General features: G+C 33.7%; 1 protein-coding gene across 2 annotated transcripts in view; it reads left to right on the forward strand.

The window, feature by feature from the left end:
- The first annotated feature begins 6,996 nt into the window (after positions 1-6,996).
- The window catches only part of LAMA2 (laminin subunit alpha 2), a 516,055-nt gene continuing 496,561 nt past the window's right edge, over positions 6,997-26,490 (forward strand). For both annotated transcript variants that reach the window (XM_032484891.1, XM_032484892.1), the window contains exon 1: positions 6,997-7,250. In XM_032484891.1, coding sequence (XP_032340782.1) covers positions 7,133-7,250 — 118 coding nt within the window. In that variant the 5' untranslated portion in view covers positions 6,997-7,132. The remainder of the gene's footprint in view (positions 7,251-26,490) is intronic.

The following is a 26,490-nucleotide window of genomic DNA, read 5'->3' on the forward strand; positions in this document are numbered from 1 at the left end:
ATGATAAAATCTAATCCCTAATGTGATGGTATTTGGAAGTGATTCCTTTGGGAGGTGATTAGGTCATGAGGGTAGAGACCTCATGATGAGGATTAGTGCTCTTATAAGAGAGACCTCTGAGAGCAACCTTACCCATCTGCCATATTGTCTATGAACCAGAAAACAAACTCTCATTAGGCACTGAATCTGCCAGCCCCTTGATCTTGGACTTTCTAGCCCATTTATTTCTGAGAAATAAATTTCTGTTGTTTATAAGCCACCAAGTCTATGATAATTTGTTATAGTAGCCCAAACAAAGATACATAGATATAGCAATAGAAAGTATTCAAACTGAAGCACAAAGAGAAAAAAGAATTAAAAAAATGAATGGAATGAAAACTGATCTCAAAAACAGAGATGGGCAGTGGGGGTTGGGGGAAGGGATAGAAGAGATTATAGAAGAAATTACTTAAATTTTCCTAAATTTTAAGAAAACTATAAACTCAATAGTTCCAAAAAATTCAATCATCCCCAAACAAGATAAACATCAAATAAATCCATACCAAGGTACATAATAATAACATTTATCAAATCAAAGATTACATAATAATCTTAAGATCAGCCTGAATTAAAAAAAAGAGAATAATTGCAGACTTGTCATAAGAAATTATACAATCCAGAAGATAATGAAACATCTAAAAGTTGCATATTTTATGCCATTTATATATACATATATACATAATATATGTGCATATATGTATACTGTTAGTTATAATGTTATATTATGATATATAATGATGTTATTTACATCAATGCATAAATATGTACAAGACATATACATATATATATATCATATATAAGTACAATGGTGCAGATAAAAATAGAATACCAAAAAATAATTATTCAAAAAGAAAATAGAAAAAGAAAAAAGACTAAAGAACAGATTAGGGAAAAAGAAAATATGTAAAAAGCTGATATATTAAACCCAGTCATATCAATAATGATACTAAGTGTAAAATGCCTAAACAAGAACTGTATGATAGAATTTTCAGTTATAAAAGAAATGTTCCTTGTGTATATATAAGCTATATTGTCCACTGTGGATTTTCAACACTTGAACTGTGGCTAGGGTGACTGAATACCTGAATTGTTTACTTTATTTTAATTTATTCAAGTTTAAATTTTAACAGCCATATGTGGCTAGTGGTTACTGCATTAGACAGTGTAGACCTAAACAATCCAATAAGAAAGCAACAATTATCAGTCTAGATGAAAAAACAAGATTACATTATAGATTGTCTATAAGAGACTCTCTATACATGAAGATTCAAATTGAAAAGTAAAGGGTGGAAAAAATATGCCAAGCAAACATTAATTATCAGAAATATGGAGTAGATATATGAATAATAGGAAAATGGATTTTAGTAGAAAAATATTAATAGAGATAGAGACATTTTGTAGTGATAAGAGATTAGATTTTCAAGAAGAAGTAACAATATTAATGTGCATACACTGATAACAGGGCTTCAAATTACACAAAGCAAAATCTTACGGGATTGTTGTGGTTTTAAAATATACCTACAAATTTTGTGATACTCTTCTTTCAAAAGGTGGAGGCTAATTCCCCATCCCTTATATGTGATCTATACTTATTATCCTACTTATAATGAATAAAATTTGACAAAAGAGATGGTATGCGACCTTAGGACTGGGTCATAAGTGGCATTGTAGATTCCTCATTCCTTTTTCCCTCTCAGATCACATGCTTTAGGGCATGTGACAATTATCATGTCACATGTGGCAAAGACCTGAAACCTCCTGCCAACAACCGCTTTAGAATTGGATTCTCTAGCCCCATTATAGCCTGCTGGAGACTATAGCCCTGAGTAATGTCTTGTTGCAACCTCATGAGAGACCCATCCAAGTGAAGAAAACCACCCAAATGAATGGTTCTGAATTGCTGATCCACAATAATTTTGAGATGATAATTGTTTATTATTTTAAACTTCTAAATGTGGGAGTAATTTGTTATAAAGCAATAGATAACTAATATAAGACTAGAAAGGTGAAATAGCAATATCAATAATTACAGTGATAAATTTCAATATTTATCTTTTTGTAATTGATAGAACAAATAAACAGCAAATGAGTAAGTATAAATACAACACTATCAACCAGTTTGACTTAATTAACCTTTACAGAACTCTCCACCTGAGAATAGCAGAACATTGTTTTCAATTGAATATAGAACATTCACTAAGATAGACCATGTGTTAGAATAAAAAACAAGTCTCAACAAATTTAAATGTATTTAAATATATCCTCTGACCATAAGAGGCTGAAACTAGAAATTAATGACAATAAAATATCTAGAGAAACCTCAAAAAAATTAGATATTAACAGCTGTCTTAATCATCTCAACTGCTATAAAAAATCATAGACTAGGTAGCTTACAAAGAACAGATATTTATTTCTCACTGTTTTGGAGATTTAGAAGTACAGGATCAAGGTGTCAGCACATTTGGTGTCTGGTGAGAACCTGCTTCCAGGTCTTTTTGTGGTGTCCTCACATGATGGAAGGGGCAAGGGGGCTCTCAAATCTCTTTTGTAAGAGTGCTACTCCTATTCATGAAGCACCATCCTTATGACCTAATCATTTCCCAAAGCCCTCACCTCCTAATACCATCATATTTAGGCATTAGGATTTCAACGCATGACTCCTGGGGAGATACAAACATTGAGACCACAGCGGCAACATACTGCAAAAGAACACATGTCAAAGAAGAAATCACAATAGAAATTTTAAAAAAAGATTTTGAATTGAACTAAATTTTTTTTAATTCCAAATTTGTTAGTTGCAGTTAAGGCTATGCTTAGAGAAAAATTCAGCACTTTAGTAATCATTTAATAACCATTAATATAAAAGTGATATAAGTTATATAAGAAGAAAGGTGATCTGAGTATTCACCATAAGAAGCTAAAAAGAAGAGTGAAGTAAACCTAAAATAAGTAGAATGAAGGAAAAGTTAAAGATATAAAGGGAAACCAATGAAACAGAAAATAGTCCAAAAAAAAAAAAAATCAATGAAACCAAAAGTTTATTCCTTGAAAAATGAATAGAATTGACAATCCTCTATAAAAAAGACTGATATAAAAGAATAGAAGAGACACAAATATTGGGGAGAAGATGTCATTTACTACTGATAACATAGATATTAAATGGATAATAAATATTAATAACTTTATGGCAATAAATTTGATATCTTAGCCAAATATATTTTAAAAGATATGAATTATCAAATATGATACAAGAAAAAGTAGAAAATCATTGAATCATTCTCCATCTACTTAAAACATAGAATTTGTAACAAAAATTTTTCAAAAAAACAAAGAAAACAAAACTGTGGGCCCAGAATGGCTTCACCAATAAGTTCTATAAAACACTTAGGGAGAAAATTGTAAAAATTCCATACAAACTCTTTCAAGAAGTACCATATTCCTACTAGTTATATAAGGCCAGCATTACTCTGATACCAAAACCAGATATAAATATTATAAGAAAAATTACTATAGACTAATATCCTTTATGAACATAAACCTAAAAATTCTTAATCAAATATTAGTAAATTGAAACCAGCAACATATAATAGGGATAACCTATCGTGACAAATTGGGGTTTATGCTGGGACTGTGAGTTTGATTAACATTGAAAAATCAGTTACTGTAATTCACCAAATAGAGAAATAACCAAATAGAGGGAAAGTGTTTATTTAAATAGATGAAGAGAAAACATTGCCCAAATTTAATACTCTTTTGTCACAAAAACTTTTCAGCAGAAGAGAGGAACTTCCTCACTTCATAACAAGCACCTATTAAAAACCTATAACCATTACCATAATGGTGAATGAATGACTGCTTTCCCCTCTGATCAGAAATAAGGCAAAAATGTCCACTGTCACCACTATGTTCAACTTTATACTGGAGGTCACAGCCAGTGCAGTATGGCAAGGAAAAATATGAAAGACATATAGATTGAAAAAGAAGAAGTAAAATTTCTTATTTGTAGATGGCATGATCCTGTACATGAGGTATGCAAAGGCATCTACATATGAGCGACTTGAAGTGATTTTAACAGTTTTTCTAGATCCAGTATATGTAATCAAAATCACTTGTATTACTAACAGCATGAAAAATTAAATTTAAAAGTACTGTTTATGATAGCACCCAAAAACATGAAACATTAAGAGGTAAATTTTAGGAAGTCTGTTGAACACATACAAATTGAAAACCACAAAGCAATGCTTATAATATTGAAGATGTGAATAAATGGAAACATCTATATTTACAGATTGGAAGGCACACAACTGCTAAAATATCAATGTCCTCCCAAATTTATCTATATATTGAACCCAATTGCAGTCAAACTCCTTACTACATTATTTCTGGGATTAGAAACTGACAAGCTGGCTTTAATAATTGCATGGAAATGCAATAGATCTAGAATAGACAAAAGAATTTAGTTTGTTAAAAAAATTGTAGTATTTACATTACTTAACTTTGAGGTTACTATAAATCTGTAGTAATTAAGATAGTGATATTGGCATAAAATATTCTATATATATTTGGATATATGAAAAGAGAGTCCAAAAATAGGCCCACGTATGATTAATTGACTTATGAAAAAAGGGCCAGAGTAATCAGATGGGAAAATAATAATTCTCTCAACCAATGGTACTAAAATGAATGGATATCTGCATTTTTTTTAAAAAAAAGGCCCTTATCTAAGGTCTTTACTTCACAGCAAACAGCAATAAATCATAAACCCAAGCCTATGAAGTCTCTAGGAAAAATAGAGAAGATAATATTCACAAATTTGAAGTAAAAATTTCTGAAATGGGACACAAAAACTATTAAGCATAAATGAAAAATCTAAATAAATTGAACTTAATCAGAATTAAGCACTTCTGTTCTGCTGAAGCAGATGTTGGCTTACAAACTGGCACACTTATATGTACATGGAGAGCAAGGAGAGACTGAAGAAAAAGGTAAACCACTTAGGACTTGTAGGTGGCAGATTTAACAAGCAAAGGAATTTACATGGAAGGCTTGTCTTGTGCGGCTGCAAGATGCATAGATCTCTGCACCCACCTGCTAGAATCTTAAAAGTTTATACGGAGGCCTTAGCCTGGTTCAGTCACATGTGCTATCCAGATGATCTCAGCAACACATTACTATTTCAAGGGTGTGTCCTTGAGGCAGCTTCTAGTGGAGGGAAGGCAGGGAGGGAATGCACTTTCCAAGGATAGGGAAGGGAGCGAGGAGCCTCCAGTTGCCTGGATCCAGTTAGTAGGTCAACCAGCAGTCTCGTTCTCCCGATAACCTCCTCCAGCAGCAGTTGAGAAACTGAAGAGTCAAGCCACAGGCTGAGAACAAATGTCCTATATCAAGTATATTTGACAAAGGATTTTTCTCCAGAATATATATTTAAATCTTATAACTTAATAATAATATGACAAATTAAACAATTAGAAAAAAATGAACATAAGATCTGAACAGACATTTCACAAAAGTCATAGAAATGCCTAGTAAGCCCATGAAAACATTTTCAGCATTACCAGAGAAATGTAAATGATAATGCCAGTGAGATTTTACCATGCAACCACTAGAGTCACTAAAAATAAATAATATTAGGTGTTGGCAAAAATGCAGAGCATCTGGAAGTCTCATAGACTACTGGGGAAATTTAAAATAATATAACCATATTGTAAAACAGTTTTATAGTATTATCATTACATATGCACCAAAACCCCCAATAATATCACTCTCAGGAATTGAGGAATATAAGCATATGTCTACACAAACACTGTATTCAAATATTCATAGCAGCTTTATTCTTAATAGCTCAAAACTGAAACAATCCAAATGTACTTCAACAGGTAAATGTATAAGCAAATTGTGATATATACATATAATAGAATACTATTCAGCAACAAAAAGGAATACACTATTGGAATGAAGCAACAACATGGTTATACCACCAAAACATTGCACTGTTAAAAATGAGACACAAAAGACAATGATTTTATTATTTAATTTGTATAAAATTTGTCAACAGCTAAACTTTTATATAAAATTTGTAAACAGTTAAAATAATCTATAGTGACAAAAGATCAGTGGTTGCCTGTTTCTAGGGGTAGTGGTAATGGGGGAATTACTGCAAAAGGGCAAGAAGGAAACTGGGGGAATGATAGAAATAGACTATATATTAATTGGGTTAATTGTCAAATGGATGCCTATATTTTTTAAACATAGCAAGTGGATGCATTTATTTTGTGTAGATGTACCTCAATTAAGTTTATCTGAAACAAAATTAGCTCTGATAGTACTGGTTTTGTATCTTAATTTTGGTTAAATAATTTTGTATTTTTTCCTATGTCGAATCAAACAAAGTTGACAGCAGAGATCACAGTCTTATTCTTAAGGCCTGGGCCAGACTCCATTTTGCAACTTCTACAGAAAAGAAAAAAAAGTTTCCTAGCACTAATACTGATAAAACTAGGGAAGATGGATAACACTGAGGGATATCCGTTTACTTCAGCACCTTTGGCCTCCTCGTAACTTCTCAGTCATCCAGGCCTTTTGGACAGTCTTGTCACTAATGTGGATCCCCTGGATACACAGTGCTCTCACACAACTTTGCCAGGCCTTTCTCAGGAGGTACATCTACTCAGCTTCGGTAAAGATCCTACTTGTGCAGATTTCCCACAAATAATGCTTTTCTTATGGAGGGATTTTTTAGATCACAAAGTGCTTTCATATCAATTACTTCCTTTAATTTAAAAGAAGTTTAGCCAACAGAGCAAGCCAGTCCCTTCGCAGAGGGAAGGACCGCTGTAAGGAGAGGCCTTTTCCACCGAGGACCCTTTAAGAGCGCGTGCGGGACGTCCGTGGGGCGAGAGCCCGGGAAGGGGGAGGGGGAGGGAGTGTCCTCTTTCTACCCCCACCCTCCCGCGGCGGCCGAGCCAAAACCGGTGGGGGCTGTCTCCTCCTCTTACCCAGCAGCTGCTGCTCACTCAGCCCAAGCCAGGGCAGGGGACAGGGCGGCAGCGACTCCTCCAGCTCCTGAGAAGTGGATCCCCGCAGGGCTACCGCAATGCCTGGAGCCGCCGGGGTCCTCGTGGTCCTGCTGCTCAGCGGGGGCCTCGGGGGAGGCCAAGCGCAGCGCCCGCAGCAGCAGCAGCGGCGGCAGCCACCGGCGCATCAGCAAAGAGGTACAGTGGAGGCACGGGCTCCAGGTTACACCGTTGGGGCCCCTCGGTGCTCGGTCCCTTCTTCTCGAAGTTGCTGTTCAGGCACCGCCTTCTTGCTTTGCACTAGGGGAGCGCGCTTTGGGGCGACAGGGGGTAAACTTGTTACAAGTTCACTTTCAACCCCCGGAGTTCACCGTGTAGGGGCGAACAGCCAGCCTCCCCCTAAATAACACGAAACGCTTTTCATCTTTCAGTCGTTTCTGAGAGGTCTTGTTATCACTATACATCCTGCAAATTGATTTTCAAAATCTTTACGATAGACAAACTTTTAACCACTTAAACATTTAAAAAAAGTTTCTCCAAATCAGACTCTATCCCTACAGAGAAAGGTTTCCCAAGCTGTGGTTCATCTTGGAGCTTTATGGAGGGCAGCTGATACATCTTTTTTATTTTAAGGGACTTTGTTTCCAACTCTTTGAACAGGGTTTGTAAAAGCATTAAGTATGTGGGTGTTTTTTTCCTTTTTTTTTTTCTTTTTCTTTTCCTGTTTGTTTGTTTTCCTGGCAGTGGCACCTCCAGCCTCATCTTTTCTTTACCCACATCCTAGTTTAGGTATCCTACTTTATTATAATGAAGTGTCTCCCCTTGCTTAAATGTAGATGAGAGCTCTATGTCATCTGTATTTTAATTAATACCACAGTGACCAGATACACACGTCATGGGACTTTGGAAGACAGTTGTACTTAATGTAACTCAAAATATTCTCATCAGAGCATCTTAATGTTTGTATGCATATCATCATTTCTGAAACTCTTGGGAGACTTTGAAGAGTTACTCTATGATCATGGATTTTACAAAAAGCACATATGCAGCGTTAAAAAAAATTTATAATGCAGTATTTCAGCAAACATTTCTGTAAGTTGGAAAACATGTATCAAAGTAAAAAAGCTTTTAAGAAATATCTGAGGTTTGATTTCAAATATCAAAATATTTACCCTAAGAGTACAAAATCTGGAGATTAGTTGCTTTTGGAAGTTTTCATGAGGCTGAATCTGCCAAAATTTTGAAATACACTCATCCCTCTTTTAGTTAACTGGAATAAAGCTATGTCTAACAGTTCTGATAGTTTTTCTGCTTATAATCTAGTATTTCTAGCAGTACTATTTTATTTTAAAAGGAGTAGAAAAAATACCCTTAAGCTCTTTGCTATAATGATAACTCCCTGATTAAAATTCCTAGAATAAAAATGACCTTAGGTTCACTATATAAATTTTGTCTTCTTCTATTTTTGCTTTTCCTTATCTGAGAAGTAAAATGGGGTCAATGTGGCTTAATTAATAGAATTTCTGAAACAGTGATTTTGAGAATATCTTTGGCAACTGATTTTTTTTAAATACTACTTTTAAATATTAACTTTGCTCAGTTATATGATATGCTTTAACAATACACAATACTTTAATACTGTTAGGCAGCTGGGAGTGAAGAGTCGAGGATCAGCAATTCTCTGTTCACTTGGAGTGGGCAGAAGCCAAAGCATGCAGAGCAGGGATCAAGTGGGCTCCTGACAATTTTCCCTAGCGTGCCCCCCATCCCCTTATACTCTTATTCTCTCTCCCCACCCCAGTTTTATTTGAGATAAAATTAACTCTGATTTCTATGATCTAGGCACAAGATGAAGTAAATAGAAGGGAGATTTTATACTGCCATTCGGTTGAGAGATCACTTGAGCGTTATACGCAATAAGTAATTCTATGCAAAATAAATATAATCTGCTACAGACTGCTATATTCTACAGTCTAGAATCTATTACTGTATATTTTATAGATTATTTGCAGTATATTAAAAGACTAGCTCAAAGATAAATGGGTAAAACATATTAATATTAAAATTCTATATAAAATATATTTCATAATACCTTAAATTTGTATAGTGCTTTATAATTTAAAAATGCTTTGTATACATAAACTTATTTCACCTCTAGTCATTATTATTATTGTTGGACAAATTTAAAACCTGAGACTTAGCTTTGACTTAAGTTCATGCAACTGATAATAACTTAATTTTTAACAACTAAGAGCACTTCTAGTATTGCTTTATGCTAAAGGGCACTGTATGCTAAAGTTCCTTTTTTATAGTACCAAGATTTCTTTCCATTTAATTTTTTGAGGCCATGTTTCCTTTTCAGTGTTGTTCTGTTAAAGCAAGCTCTCAGTGAACATGATCTGATATGAGTTTGATTAAAGAGGTGTTTTCTTGGCTATCATCAATTTTCTCTTTTCAGTTATACTAGCACTAACCTTCTTGGCCAAAAATTAATTGTTTAGAATGAGTTCTGTTTTCCCGTATAGTGTGGTGCCAATTTATTAATAATGTTGACATGAAGCAACCATTTTATGTAGTTTCTAGAACATACTGAATAGTAGTATGAATAGCATTGACTCAGCAAGAATGATATTCCAAGGAAATTCCTTAACTAAATTTAAGATTGACAAAATAGAAAAATGATGTAGTCAAAGTGTTTCTGCATTTCAGCAAGGCAGTAGATAAAATCTTTTCCTGATATTTGTGTTAATAATACGTGGAATTGGATGTGTAATGGTAAATTGCAACTGACTGAAAATAGATTCTTTCCATCGACTATTACATAGTAGACAGGGTCAATCCACAAAGAAGACTCTAGGCGTGTGACAAAGATTTCCTTATGTCAATTTGTCTTGGTAATGGCTTGATGGAAGACATAAAATCCAAGCTTATGACAACTTCAGATGAGCCAAAATTGATTCAGATGGCTAAACTGGTGAATAACAGATACAGGAATTTTAAAGGTCTTTATAGCCTGACCCATGAACAGAACCTATGTGGAATTGGTTTTATTATTTGTATCCAGATGTTAAATAATTTCATTTTGTCTTCTTCTGGAAATTTGTTGTGTCCTTTATATGTACAGGAATGAGTACAAAGACAGGATGAAAAAGGTAGTCTGAATTACAGCAAGTTCAACGTGAACAAGTAGTATGATATGGTGACAGAAAAGTTAGCTCACTTTTATTAAAAAAACTTAGAAGCAGATAGATTTATTTGTTTAGAACACATTTGGGTGCTTCACTGACAAATGGATGTAAATTCAGAGGAGGGAGAGCAGAAGTTAGGGGTCTGAAAAGATTTTCAGAGGAGGACTATTCCATGTAAAGATTGTTAATTTGGAGAAAGATTTAGGAAATAATAAAAGGTATCCTCAAATTTTTGGAAGTGTTGTTACCTGGAAGAGAGACTAACATATTCTTTCTAAAGTCTGAACTCGGATCTATGGAAGATTAGGACAAAGAGGAAGATTTGGGTTAAATAAAATGAGAGGAAGCCTCCTCCCTCTCCCTACCCTTCCCTCTTCTGAGCTATTCAGAAGCAACTGGGTTGTGTTAGAGCATTTAGCTTTTGGAAATATTCATGCAGTGATCAGATGTGCAACTTGTCAGAGATGATTGAGTATGGAATGCCTCTACAGAGAGGAAGTTAAAACTCATGAAGTCTCCAGTCCTTTTCCAAGTCCAAGATTCTAGTATTACATCTATTGTTTTCAGAATGCATACTTGTATTTGAACTTCTGAATTCTTAGAAAATGTCAAGAAAATATTAAGTGAATATAAATGTGTTTTTAGATGTCCTCTGGGATTTAAAATAAAAACATATTTGAGACAATCCTCACTCATGTTTGGCAAGAATATTTAAAAATTTAATGCAGAATTTCCACATTCCCATCAATTGCATGTTCTAAAACATCCTGTGCTATAAAATGTGAGAACACTATAAATTACCTGAGAACTTTTCAGGGGATTTATTGTGGTCATAAACCTGGAACTGATTTTTTTTTTTTTGGTTATTTCTTTACTCCGTATGTAACTTGTTGACTTTTTCACTACATACTGGCCTAATAATTTAATAAAAATGAATTATAACAGATGAAATGTATGGCTAAGAATAAGAACATATTCAACATTGACTATTATATTATATGGATGTATTAGAATTTTAAAAAATGATATGCACTTTATATTTTTAATCTCACATCAGTATATGTAAATTGCTAATCTATCTTATTCCTAAAAATTTTCTATTCTAAGATTTCCTGCAAAGTGATGAACTGAATCTATACCAAGATTTGCTAGGGATTATGAAAAAATTGTACATGCTCTGCCAATTCTTTCTTAATTCACTTCAGTTACTTGAGTTCCTGAAAGATGGGTTAACTGTCACCTACACTGTCATAACTATACTTTTTACCTTCCTTAGATATAATTATTTAAAAACTCAAATAGATGTCCCAAGTGTTCTACCCAGATATGACTGCATAAGAAAAACATGAGTTTATATTTTATGGGAGGGATTTAGTTAAATAAGAATTTCTGAAGTAGTAGAATTTGGAATTCTTAACACCTTTCAACTATATTGCAATAGCTATGACTTAAAACAAGTTTACCTTTTAGCAGATTTCACATTCCAGTGTTTTCTCCATCCCCATTTATCTAAAGCAGATCATTATCACTATTTTTCTATTCATACATTTCATAAATACTGATTACTCATCGACAATGACTAGTGTTCTGGACTTTTCAACATAGACCACTAAGACTGAATCACTGTTCCTTCTTTTAATTCAAATAGATTTAGCAGAATGAAAAGAAATTCAGTTAAATTTTCCATAAGGTCTCACATCTCCCTTCATAATCTGCTTCAGAATTATGGGACCACAATTCTGGGCCACAATGAAAGAGGAGGAATTGAGATTTATGAGTTCGGAATAGAGAAAAGTAACTTCAACCTAGCCTGTACATAACAAGATTAGTGGGGTGGCTAAAGTATAGAATCCAAAGGATGTATCAAATGGACACCTGAGTCCAGTAAACATTAGCTCTCCAGTAGGATTCTGTCATGTGGGTAGAACATGGCTGGGAGACTTTCTGAGAGGGTAATTAAAAAAAACCCAAAAAACTGGTGACTCCAGGTCATCTGTCCAGTTTGCAGTAGGTCCTTACTTAGCAGCTGGAGACTGGAAAAGTTCAAGAATAAAACTTTGTCAGTGACCAAACTGTTCAGCTTTTAATATGGACAATTGGGGTTTGGGATTTGTGTAGAATCACAGCTTCGAAGTGGGTAGCTAAGTGGGAACTAAGGCAAAAGCCTAGTGGCAGTGAATGAGAAAACAAGGTAGAGGTTAGGGAAAGACAGAATTAGATCAGCACACAGTTCTCAAGACTCATACCAGGCTCAGTGTATGCCAGGTAGACAGAAAGAAGACTAATTCTGGTCTGTACTCATTGGTAAGACTGAGTTCAAAAGCCAGAATTTGTGCAGGAAATTGATGGGATTGGGCCTGTGTGTATTGGAATGTGGTTATTGAATGAATGTGTTCAGTGAATAAAAGAGACCAAAAAAAAAAAAAATCTCTTTTCTTGTGGCGTTTATATTCTAGTTGAGGAGACAGAAATATGATAAATATAGAATGAATAAGTAATATAATAAATACTGATATTGTGTGGAATGTAGTGGGTGATGGATTTCTGGACAAATACAGCAGGGTAAGAGGTGTCAGAACTTCTAGGAGTGCAGGTTGATTGCTATTTTAGTTGTTTTGGATTTGTTTTAGTAGGTCTTCCTCTTCCTTTTCTTCTTTTGTTCTCTTCTCTTGTGATTTGGTGACTCTCTTTAGTGTTATGTTTGCATTCCTTTTTCTTGTTTGTATGTATATCTATTATAGATTTTTGGTTTGTGTTTACCATAAGGTTTTGGTATAACACTCCGTATGTATATGTGATATTTTAAGTTGCTCATCTTTTATTTTCAAAAGTATTCTAAGTACCCTGCATTTGTACTCTTCTCCTTTCATGATTACGGTTTTTGATGTCACATTTTACATTTTTTTGTATGTCTTTTGACTGCTTATTATGGAAACGGATGATTTTACTACTAATGTCTTTTACTCATCCTACTAGTTTGTGTGAGAATGATTTCCTAGCTTTACTATAAGTTTGCCTTTACCTGTGAGCTTTTCCATTTTGTAATTTTCTTGTTTCTAGTTGCAGCCTTTTCTTTTCTGCCTAGAGAATTTCCTTTGGCATTTGTCACAAAGCTGGTTTCATGGTGCTGAATTCTTTTAGCTTTGCTTGTTTGCAAAACTTTTGATTTCTCCATCAAATCTGAATGAGAGTCTTGCTGGATAGAGTATTCTTGGTTGTCGGTTTCCTCCTTTCATCATTTTACATATTTCATGAGACTCCTGTCTGGCCTGCAGAGTTTTTGCTGAAAATTCAGCAGATAGTCTTACAGGAGTTCCTTTGTATGTTATTTGTTGCTTTTCCCTTAATGCTTTTAATATTCTCTCCTTATCTTTAATTTTTGACATTTTAATTATAATATGTCTTGGTGTGCTCTTCTTTGGGTTAATTCTGTATGGGACTCTCTGAGCTTCCTGGACTTGGGTGACTGTTTCCTTCCCAAGGTTAGGGAAGTTTTCAGCTATTATCTCTTCAAATATTTCTTGGATCATTTCTTTCTTTCTTCTCCTTCTGGGATCCATCTAGTGAGAATGTTAGTGTGCTTCATATTGTCCCAGAGATCTCTTAAACTGTCTTCATTTCTTTTCATTCTTTTTTCTGTTCTGCAGTTGTGCTTTCCACTACTCTGTCTTCTAGCTCACTGATCCATTCTTCTGCCTCATTTAGTCTATTGTTGGTTCCTTCTAGTGTATTATTCATTTCAGTAATTGTATTCTTCAACTCTGGTTGGTTGTTTTATACTTTATAACTCTATTCTATGAACTTTGCTCTATGTATCTGTTCTCTTCCTGAGCTCTCTGATAATCTTCATAATCATTACTCTGAACTCTTTCTTGGGTAGATTGCCTATCTCCTCATCACTTATTTCTTCTTCTAGGATTTTATCTTGTGCCTTTGCCTGGAACATATTCCTCTGCTGCTGCATTTTGTCCAGATTTCTATTTGTGTTTTTATGCAGATTAGTTATGTTTTTCGACCTTGGAGAAGTGGCCCTCTGTAGAAGATGTCCTGTGCATCCCAGCAGTGTACTTCCCTCTTGTCCCAGGGGCCTATGGCCAGCTGGTCCCAGCGTAGTTTCTGGCCTGTGTTTGTGGGCTTGTTTTGCAGGTTGTGAGATAAAAGTTTTCTAGGTGGGTGAGGCTGGTCTAGTGGCTGGTGCAAGCTTCCTCGTGGGAGAGGCTGGTGCCTGCCCACTGGTGAGTAGAGCTGGGTATTGGCCCTCTGGTGGGCAGAGTCATGTATAAGGGTGTGTCTAGAGGCAGCTGTGGGGTTAGCCTTAGGCAATATCTGCTGATGGATGGGGATATGTCCCCATCTAGTTACTTGTTTGGCCTGATGTGTCCCAGTTCTGCTGCCTATAGGCTATTGTATGAGGTCAAGTCTCAGTGGGTGCTAACATACAAGCAAGATGTAAGCTTTCTGGAAGGAGAGTTCATTCAGACTAACACCTCTGAATGGCCACCGCTGTGTCCATGCCCTCAGGGTGAGCCACAGCCACCCTACGCCTCTCCAGGAGACCCCCAAGCCTAGCGGGTAAGTCTGATCCAGCCTCCTGTGAAATTACTGCTTTTGTCCTTGATCCCAGCAAGTGTGAGATGTTCTGTGCGACCCTTAAGCTTATTGTCTCTGATTCCTGCAGTCCCCTGGAGCTCTGTAATCAAGCCCCATTGGCCTTCAAAGCGTAACACTCTGGGGACTCTTCTTCCCAGTGCCAGATCCCCAGGCTGGGGAGCCTGATGTGGGTCTCAGAGCTCTCACTTCCATGGGAGAACCTCTGCAATATAATTGTTCTCCAGTTTGTGGGTTGCCCACCGAGGAGGATATGGGACCTGATTATATTGAAGTCTGCCCCTCTTACCCGTCTCGTTGTGGTTTCTTTTTTAAGTTTTTAGCTACAGAAGATACTTTCTCATAGTTCTGAGTCTTTTTTTTTATCACTAGTTGTTCTAAGGTCTAAGACACAATCAGAAGGCTTAGAGAAGTATGGGGGACAGAATCATTGTAAAGATTTTGCCTTTTAGTCTAAGTGAAAAGAATGATATTGAAGAGTTTTGAGCAGAATTAAATGAATGAATTAAATAGTAATTAATATATCTTATCTCATGCAGGTTTTAATCCATCAGATTAGATAAATAATACAAATGTAGGATTATTTTAGATTCATCTCCTGCCCCAAACCTTTCACTCATACAGTATGTTTAGGTGACTCCATTCCAGGGTATTCCACCTCAACAATCTTATCATCAGAATGCTCAGATGCATCTTTGTAAAGCTTCTATTTTATTTTTTGTCTTTCGCCATCTCATTTCCATTCCATTATTAAAAGAATATCAATACCTCAAAACTACATAAATGCAAGGAATTTTTACATATCCTTTTATTTTGCCCCCATGTTCTTAGAAATATGCCATAGATTTCTTAGAGTATTTTCAACTAATATGCACATTAGAACAAATTATTAACAAACAAAATTAATTATTCATAACCCTATATGGACATATATATATATATATATATGTATATATATACACCTTGGAGCTCTCTTTTTTATTATTCATTTCAGTATCAGAGCTAAAGTTTAGATACTGTTGTTAAAAATCACACAATGATGTTTTGATCTGATGACTCTTACGAAATGGATTTTGAAATGTTTTCCCATTCAGAAACTTATTCTATTATCTGTTTGATTTTTATAACTTCTTTAAAGATCTCTGTAAGCCTTGCAGAAACCTTTGGAATAAAGTAAAGCAATTTTGGTCTGATTAAATTCTATGATTTAGAACAAATGTAGGTGAAGAAAATTGCATAGCTTCCCTCCCTCTCTTTCCCTTTCCTTCTTCCCTCCCTTTCTTCCTCTCTCTGCTTCTTCTTTCTCTTTTGTCTCTCCTTCATTTCTTCCTTCTCTCCCTGTTTCCCTTCCTTCTTTTTTCTTGTTTCCTTTAGTATCCTGATTGTGAATACAACATGGTTTTCAAAAACATGATTCTAACAAATATAACTTTTTAGAAGGTAGGAAAGACAAAACTTCACTTAAATCTTTCTTCTTAGGAAAACCTCTGATAATTACTATCTAAAGATAGTTTTGAGGTATAATCTAAACTTATATGATGAGTTTAAAGCTTGATGGTTGCTTGACAAAGATCTATAATATGAATTTAAAAAAAAATTAAAAAGACACAACAGTGTTTTTCCAGTCATCTTGAATGTGGATTTTAACATGGGAGCTTTATCCTATTTGGGCACATGACATGTAGAAAAAGACCATAGAGGACAATCTATTAGTGGTTTATTACTCATAACACTGGCCTTCTGTAGCAGGCCTAGTCTAGTTCAAATAGCAAGTTAATCTATGTAAATTCTGAATGATGAAGACCTGAGCAACTATTTCCTGCCTGGCACTTGGGAAGGGCATCTTGTGCAATGTCAAGGATGTCTCTCCTTGAATGGTCCTCTAAATTGGCCACCGGGTTGTGCACTTACCCACAGCACTTCCTTTAACTGCATTTCCAAGGCCAGATGCTTTAGGCTGGCTTAATAGTATATAGTGCATTGTGAGCGTTAATGTATTCATTTACATAGCAAAAGGTTTTAGTTGGTTAATATAATTATCCTTATTTTATAGAAGAATAGATGTCTAGAAATTTGTCAAGGACAAATGCATGTCCCAATGCTAGTTTTAGAGAAATTAGAGTATGTTCCTGCTCCTTATTTTATGGATCCTAAGTTGTCATCTCTTTTGGAGTTTTAAGTCCTTCTTTATCTTCTGTAAAATACCTTAAAAAATCATATCTTCATTTCTAACTTATGTTAGTTGTCTAATTTGAAACCAGAGATTCATTAGGTATTATGAAAGAATAAGAAATATAAAATGTGTAGTCTTTAAAACTTTTTCATTTAAACACACACACACTACTTAAAACTGTGCAGGCATACACACATATATTACTTAAAATTATGTATAAATTTAAAAGTATTCATCAAATTTTAGTCTTTAAATTCTTCAAATTCGGATTACTGGATATTAGACAATAAGAAGGTATTAATTGATTATTTTCTTTTCTGAAGTCTCCTTATAGAAATTACTTTAGCAGACTAGAAACATAATGATATTTATTATATAATAAATTCTTTAAAAAAATAATCACTGTGTATGTCAGTGAATGAAAGGAGTAAAAGTCAAACAGATATACCTAAGAATCAGAGTAGAGTTAATTTCAAAATTCCATCTGAAGAAGTGTAGAACACTAGCAGCTTCATGAAAGGATTTAGAGTTCCATTTGAAGTTGAATCTCTCAGTTAAGATGGAAAATTTTGTAAGACTTCTAGAGTTTGAGGATGTATATGTGTAGGTCTGTATGTGTGGCACTGGTACGTATGTATGTACTATTTGTAGTTTAACCCTCTCACAATTACCTAATTAGCATATTTTATACATTGCTATTTGATTTTTTTAATCATTAGATTTTCAATTTTATAAACAAAAATCTAGAATAAGGGAGTCTAAAAATTGAATTTGCAGAAAAGTGTAGTTGCCTTGATAAATTATTATGGACCACTAAATTGTAAATGGAATCATTATATTTTTCCACACCATAGCTGCACTGTTAAAACTCTAAGGTGTAACCCTTTTTATGTTGCTTGTAACATATAAAGTCCTATTCTAAAGGGGAAATAAGGTTAGAAGAATTTGCCACATCAAATCTATTTTTTCCAAAAGCTTGTGTAGCTACCCCAATTTTCTGGTTTATTGCCTGCTATTCTGTTTTCAATTAGTGAATGAGACTGAAAATACGAAGGAAAACACAAAGTAGTGAGATTGTCATTTCAAGTCGCTACTTCACCTCATTGGTTTGTTGTGAGGAGTATATAAAACAATGAATATAAAACATGGAGCATCTGTTAGGGCTTCAATAAATGTGAATTTTCAAAAGCCCTCAAGAACAAAGAATTAAGTCTAAAAACTGTATTGGTGCCAAGAAATTCTCTGGCTTAAAGCGGCATTTTTTTTTCCCCAACACTGTGGTACACCGAACTCTGCAGAGATTGTTTATGAAGGTATTTGCTCATATACTTGAAAACACAAATGTACGAATTCTATTTTAATTGGAATTTGTGTTGGATTAGTTTCCTATTCTGAACTTCATGGCTTAACTTAACAAAAATATTCTTATTAACATATATTTCTTTATGTCTTTAATTTCTGTATACATTCCTCCACTTTAGAGATAACTTTGAATAGTAGGAAAAATATAGACTTGGGAGAGGAAAAAAATTGGATTCACAGCCAAGCTATCATTTTTCATACTAAGAGCAAAATACTGAGTCAACAGAGTTTAGATTTCCTTTAAATTAAAGTAGAATTAAGCTAGATAATATATATGAAAATATTTGGCAACTGATCAGTAAAAATTAGCTAGTTTCTTCTTTCTCTTTTATTGTTTGATCACAAAGCTCAAAAATGATAATTGTAGTGCATATGACATCCCTTTTGCTTAAGAGCCAAACACTCTAAAAGTTTTGTTGAGTACATCCTAAGAGATTATAGATAGTAAACTATTTATGTCACTGCAGAGAGATTGACGGATTCTATCAAGGTCCATGACAAGTCAGTAACAGAGATACGAAGAAGCACAAAGTCCTATAATTAGCTAATAGTTATGTTAGTAGCTTAATGTGAGACATGATTTAAACAGGCAACAGAATGGAAATTTTAGCAATGCTTTGTGGTTATTTATATTTCAAATATATAATAAACATTTTTTTGGAATTGTTTTTTGAAGAATTTTTAAAGGATTTGTTTTTAAGAGTTATTTTAATGTATATAATGTGTTGGAAAAATGTATGGCACATAGTGAGTGCTTCATAAAGATTAGTTATTATTTCAGCCTATGAAGCACATGTTGTTACTAACATCTGCATGGGTAAAGATGACAATTCAGCATGTTTGACACCCAGTGGAACATAATTTCAGGATGGCCTTCAGTGGAAAGTATAATAGGATTGTAGAAAAGCTCTCAATATAGAACCTCTATTTTGTACTCTCTCTACTTACTAAGGTAAAAAAAAAAAAAAAGTCTTGGCACACATTATTTAATACCAACCTGAATAGGGAGAATTTTTAGTGTGTCTACCTGTGTATTAAGTCTAATGATAAATTTCTGGAGAAAAACAAAAGCAAAAGCAAAAGCAAAATCTACCTCAGGAAATCATATAATCCCAACAGATCTCTAGGGAAACCTACTTTTCTATACTTGGAAACATCAGAATTTGAAAAAAAAAGTTAAACAAAATTCTTCCTATAGGCCCTTTCCTACCCCAAAAGTTTCAATCATGTTTAACATGTTTAACAACTATCCAATTTTTCATTCTGGTACATTAAAAAAATTACTGGATTTGTGACTGGAACTCCAGGATACAAATTTTGCCTTCAGCCTTTGCTAAAGCTATGAGCTTAACCTATAGAATGGTCATTTGACTATCTGAGACTCAATTTCCATCTAAAAAAAGTGAGAACCCAATGTTCAAATCTACCTCTTGGGGTTGTTATAAGGGTTAAATAAAATGTGCCATAAAAATAATATCATTAATAATGCTGCTCATTATCACAACAAATGATAGGTTTGGCCAAAGGCATTGTTGGTTTATGAAGTTTTTCTCCACCCCTCTCTTTGATTTTTTTCTTTCCCAGTGGTTTTTAATACATTTCGTTCTTCTATATTGAGAACCATGGCCCATCATCTTTCCATTTTTTTTTTCCTTTTTGCCACATGCCTCCCATTAACAGAAAAAATTAATTGGTCTGGAAAGGAAATATTAAAATGCATATCCTATCTTTATTGGTTTTGAGATAGATCTAGATGTACTTTATTTGTAAACAATGGTATATTTAAAAATACTTTAAAATACTTTTTCATTTCTCTTTATTATCTCCCCCAAGCTTGTACAAAATGTTTTTCACTCAACTTTCAAGGACTGATTTATCCGTGGGCTTCCTGACAGGTGCTACCTAAGATGTGCTGAGAAAGCAACACTATTCTAAAGTTCCTTATCTATCTAGGATTTGAAATTTTATCTTTAGATATTCATTCCTTTGTACAAAATATTCCTCTCTCAGGCCATTTTCCAGATCCTAGGAGATCCATACTTTTTTTCTTTTAAATTAATGAATGACTGTGTTTAGACTCTTTTGAAAATAATTCCATAGATTAGGTCAAAATTGTATTTAATGACTCTGTCCTGTTTATGATTTTCAATTATGTAATAATTTAAAAGACCAATCCAGTCTTATTTCGGACATACTTCAAGAGCTGTTGGTATTTTAGGGAGCTAGAAGGGCATACAATTAATTAGTTCTTTCAAGATGTTCAGCTATGTAACTTCGAAATTAATAAGGAAAGTTTCACAATGATTAGACTTTTGTCTTTTATTTGTATTTATTATATTATGTCTTGTCTCCAGTCTGGCATATGGTAGGCACACAATAAAAAAATTATAAATGAATGAAGCCACTTTTTTTATTCAGATCAAAAGAGTTAACCTTTGAAAATTTTTGTACATGTACTATTTTTCCTAATGCTTTCATAATTTGAATGAATATTTTTATAAGATATACATTTCCACAAATACCGAAAGATAGTTTGCACAGATACAAGATATGCTTATAAATAGCACTTAGGTGATAAATACAATATTTTAGAAATATTTTAGAATACATTATTTTGCCTCTGAGATACACATATACATAAAATTTTTTTTCCTAAGAATATTCCAGTAAAAACTGAGCAATTTTTAAGCTTTGGATGAGGATTGTGTATTTCTTGGCTTAGTCAGAACTTTTCTATATGTGAGACCTTTTTTGATGAGAATTATAATACGTAAGATTTAAATGTCCATTCAAGGTGTAAATTCTAGGGATAGAATATAGATAACTCACATACGGTGACTTGATTGGCATCTGTTTTCATTTTTCTTTTGTGTGTGTATTTTTTTTTTTTAGATATCGCTGTAGTCTTTTTTATTTCTGAAGAAAAGTGCTTTTTAAAAATATTCACCAGGACTCCACAATATTTCAAATAATTAATGTACTGTACTCCTAAGTGTGGTCTCTTTTTGGAGTTAACAATAAAAATGGTGATCTTTTAGAATTAATAAAAGAAATTTGCAGTTCAAGAGACATGGTACCTGTATTCTCCTTATTTCAAAAATGGAACTCTAATGTTAGGCAAGGCAGAGCTGATTTTGTTTTGTTACAACTTTATTCTCTGCATAGCCTAGATGCTGGCACAGAAAGTGGTAACAATGAATACTGAATGATGAAATAATAGAAAAAGGAGAGCTAACTTGTAGGAAAGCATAGAGATTATTAAGAATATGATGCAATCCAAAGTAGACAGTTAAAATTTTTACTCAAGTACAGAAAAGGGAACCAAAAATAGAATTTGCCAAGACATGAAGGAAAGTTGTAAGATCACGGAATGCTAAAACATGGTGTTCCAATTAAATATTTAAATATTAGTGATGCTTCTAAGAGTTTACCAGCTATGATTAAATATATGATAGACACTACTGTTCAAGGCTTTTCCCCCCAGTTTCCTTTTTAACTCCTCCACACTTTCCATGCTCACCACTTGGAAAAGATTCCCTCTTTACTTTTTCCTAATTAATCTGTAATTTTTTTTTCAAAAAGATAATTTTCACCCTCTATGCCTTTACTGAGCTCTTCATACCATCAAGAAACCACCCCCTTTCCTCAGCACTCCCTACTTTTGATCACCTGACATTCTCTTCTACTTTCAAAGTGGAGTTCAATACTCATTTCCTCCACGTCCTCAGTGATGAATCCACCTGTGTCTGATGAATGCTGTCACTTTATCCCATATATCATTATATGGGGTGTAAAGATATTCATCATATTGTATACTTGGTTTTTTTCTTGGTTTTCTTGCTTAAGTTATGTGTTTATGAGCTGAGAGTGTGGGAGGGGAAGAAATTTGTGTTGAAGTTAGATGTGTTTTCTTTTTAATACCAATTGGAGCACTGGAGATTGAATTCTGCATGGACTCACCAGGTCATGGCAACATTTTCAAGTGAGAATTTATTAAAGGGAATAGAAAAGTGGCATGCCACTCTAATTTTTATTCTCTTGGTATGTAGTCTTCATAGATAAATAAAGAGTAAAGTTATTGAAAAGACAATATAAATGAAATAATGAAACTGCAGTCCATAGAATTATTAGCATACTAGCAAATTTCTTTCAAGTTAAATATTCTACTACAAATGGGAGTTAATATTAAACACTTTAAAAATTTCTCTTCAGCAATTAGCTAGTATAGTTTTCAAATAGAGAAGATCCTATAAACTAATTTTCTAAATTAAAGTAACTATATAATATAGTTATGATTTCCATGGAGAGATAAAATCAAATCCTTTCTGATGGCTTTAATTACAGCCCCCTTTTCCACCATGCTGCTATCATATGCTTACATTTGTGTAGCATCTGGTGTCTAGGATGTTTTATTGTTTCATCACCAACTCTATGCCTCTACACAAAACATTTGAGTATAGTGTTATATATATCAGAGTATTCCTACAATTGGAGTAAAGTGGGAGAGGGAGCGGGTCAGTACTTAAAATGAATAGCGTAGCTTGATAAAAATAAGAATGGATAGAAGTAGAATCGCAGATTTTCTAAATCCCAGGCATGCATTTCAGTTCCATATAAATTCTTCTTTCTAATATAGAAAGTAGCAGTTTTTTAAAAGGAGAAATATAATATGAAAATTGCAGCATTGTAACAATATTAAAGCAGGGTAGGGTTATGCGTTTTTAAAATTGACTCTGGATAATCTATAACTTTTTTTTTATTCAGTCAAAAAAGGTTGCTTTCTCATGTACTCCATTCATTTTATCTGTGTCTTTAAAATAATTCTTACCCCTTCCATAACTGAAGTGTTTAATTCATTGTTTACATTCTATTCATGAATATGACCAGACACAACTTAGAATATGCATAGTATACTGTTTTACATTCATACACATGTATTTTCCATCTTTCTTGATAGACTTGTATATGGTTTCATATATTAGAGAATTTTAAACTGAATTTATTATAATTCACTGAGTAAAATATTGGTGTTAAATTCTAATGTTATTTTGAACATCCCTTTGAGAGATATTGGAGAGTTACAGTGAACTCATCATTTCACCAAGATTTCTTTGTAATAAGATATTCACCATTACTGGAATTATATTTTGTGCATTATATTACATTGACGTAATTTTAAACTTCCATTCTACTTCACTATAAATGGAGTTTCATTATATCCGACTCCACAATAAGTGGGCTACAGTAACGTTGACATTTAGTAAAATTATAGATCTTACTGTCTTTGTACACTCTGCATTAAAATGCATTATGTGTGTTTTCAATTCTATTTCAAAGAAACTACTATTGATTTACATAGTTGTTGTATGGAAGAATTCTTTTAAACTCCATTGCTAGATTTCATGGTGGCTTTTTTTTTTCCTTTCTGAAATCACTTGAAAATATTTCTTAGTGTATTTTCAACTATTGGATAAAAATGAGATAAAACTTACGGATTATAAATATATTCGTGGAAGTTTTCTTTAACAGTAAGTCTTTATAAAGCCTTTGTGGATCTTAAGCTGTAATTGTAGCTTTCTCCTGTAACTTTCTTTTATTCTATACTTATATTATGAAAGCTATTGTAGAAAACTAAGTATTTTACATAGTGCTGAGAACGCCTTTCTCTTTTAAAGAGTGAAATTAAAATATTTCTTTTGTTTCAAGCTCAGGGGAAAAAGCTTGGTGAGAATAGGATCTTTCATCTGGATACATGTTTCTGGGATTTGATGGCAGTGCTATTGCTGTGGAGGCTGGGGGAAAAGGAGGTTGGGCTGAAGAAGGTGACAAAGACAATGGACTTTGGTTCTAAGAGGCCTGGTGTTGGAATCTCTTCATCTTTCACCCTAGAAAATCTCAGATGTAGGCATCCAGCTGCAAGTAATCCCTTTTTTAGGTCAGAGAGGTCCTTAGAGTGCCAGAACCAAAGGGGGAATTGCCCTAGAATAGTCTTAAAGCCATTAATTGTAGAACCATTTCCTCAAGGGTTTGAGACCCAGAGAGGATCAAAGCCTAGGACACACCTGTGCAGTTCAGATTGATGGGAGGAGCATTTTAAATTCATCCAGGTCAAGATCACCTGCCACATCTGTGCTTAAACCTTACCACATGTCCTCTTCTTTCCACTCTTTCTGTTCTTTCTGTGGGGAGAAAAGGGTCACAGAGTTAGTAAGAGTAGCTACCTCAAGAGACAGCTTTATATTTCATCATTATGCCACCCACAGCCTTAGTTTTCCAGCTTGGTTTGGGGCATCCTGTTTGTAACTTACGTTAACAGATTTGGAATAAAGATGCTTTGACAACAGTTTAGATGAACAGTTTTAATTCCACAATAAAGTAATTGAGAGAATCGTTCCTTTGTCTTTATCTCCCAAGATAACAGTATCTGGAGGCCAGATTTCCTGCTGAGTTCCTTAGCATTATTGCCAGGTCAGAAACTAGGCATATTAACGTGAAACATGTTGTTCTGCATCTGGAAGCCAGAATATAATAAGCATTGTTAATTTAGTTAAAGAAAAAGACAGCTGTTTAAGATTAGCCTTCTTGTATATGTGTGGGAGTTAACAGAATAAAGTCTCTTTCCCAAGACATGTTTTTCTTTTGCTTGTATGCAAATTTTAATTGATGAAGGAATTAATGAGGTAAATGAAATAATAGACTATTTTATAGTTTTAGTTGGAAATTGGTTGAGAGGTACTCATCTGAATGCTGCTGCAAAGTTCTAGAAACCAAATAATTTTTGAAATCTATCTATACTTAATATTCTGGGTCATGGTTTCCTGTAGTATAACTATTAAGTCAGATAAAGCAACTTTATTTCCAAAACCAACCTTCATGGTAACCATTATTTAGAACCCTGGTAGAAATGCCATCTTACAGTTAAAACACTATTGCTTTCTGATATGTATTTTGATAATTATCTACATTACATGCATTTATGTAGATGTGTGTAATGAAGTTTCTTTGGAAAATATAATTTGTTGAATTTGAACCTCATTTCCATTTAGCTTTCACAAGCTTTAACTGTTTTTCTATTCTAGCAAAGGGGTAAGACCAATAAGACATTTTATTCACTTTATTTCTACTATTCCTGAGATCCCTGGGGATTGGTATTATGGTAACCATTCTAGAGAATTAGACTGAGAAAATGAAACTCATATGGACTGTGAAATATTTACAATATGACATAAAGGCATAATCTCTTTTTTAACAACTTTTTTTGAAGTATAATTTACATAGAAAATAAAATTCACACAGAAGTACCTTTAGATGACCTTTGACAAATGTAACTATCACCCTGGTCGAGAAATAGAATATCCCACTTTCCCAAAAAGACCCTGCTTGCTCTTTTCAGTCCCACAACCTCTTATCTGGTTAGTTTCATCTCTTCTAGAATTTCCTTTATATGAATCACCAACTATGTATGTTTTGTGTCTGCCTTCTTTCGCTCAGCCTAAGGTCTGAAAAAATTCCACATTTTTGTGTTCATCAATATTTTGTTTCTTTTAATTGCTAAGAATTTCCAATGTATGAATGTCTCAATTTTAAATTTAACACCTATTGATGACTTTTAGACAGTTTTCAGTTTTTAGCTATTATGAATAAATTTACTGTATATGAGTCATGTACAGGTCTTTCTATGGACATATGTTTTTACTGCTCATATTTATCTAGGAGTGGAATTACTGGGTTGCATGGTAAATATACTTTTAATTTTATAAGAATGGGAAAGATATTTTCCAAAGTGGTTGTATTGTTTTACTTTTCTAAAACAAAAGACATTATCTTAAACTAGTGATATTTATTACTTCCAGAAACATAAATGTTTGGTAGGCTAAATTTTGGGATAAGGAATGATATTGTAATTGATCATTTTTCTATTTACTTCTTTCTTTCTCTTTTGTTTAGAAAAATTATAAAAAATAAAGAAAAAAAACTTGCTCTATTTGGGAAGATTTTATTCTTTAGGAGGCTTTCTGGTAAATTTAACATTTCTTAAAATTCTACATAGGCATACAAAACAGAGTAAAATGCTTTGTTCAACTTTTAAAGTAGGTTATTGGCTGTC

The sequence above is a fragment of the Camelus ferus genome, chromosome 8, assembly GCF_009834535.1.
Source record: "Camelus ferus isolate YT-003-E chromosome 8, BCGSAC_Cfer_1.0, whole genome shotgun sequence".
NCBI classification, from domain to species: domain Eukaryota; kingdom Metazoa; phylum Chordata; class Mammalia; order Artiodactyla; family Camelidae; genus Camelus; species Camelus ferus.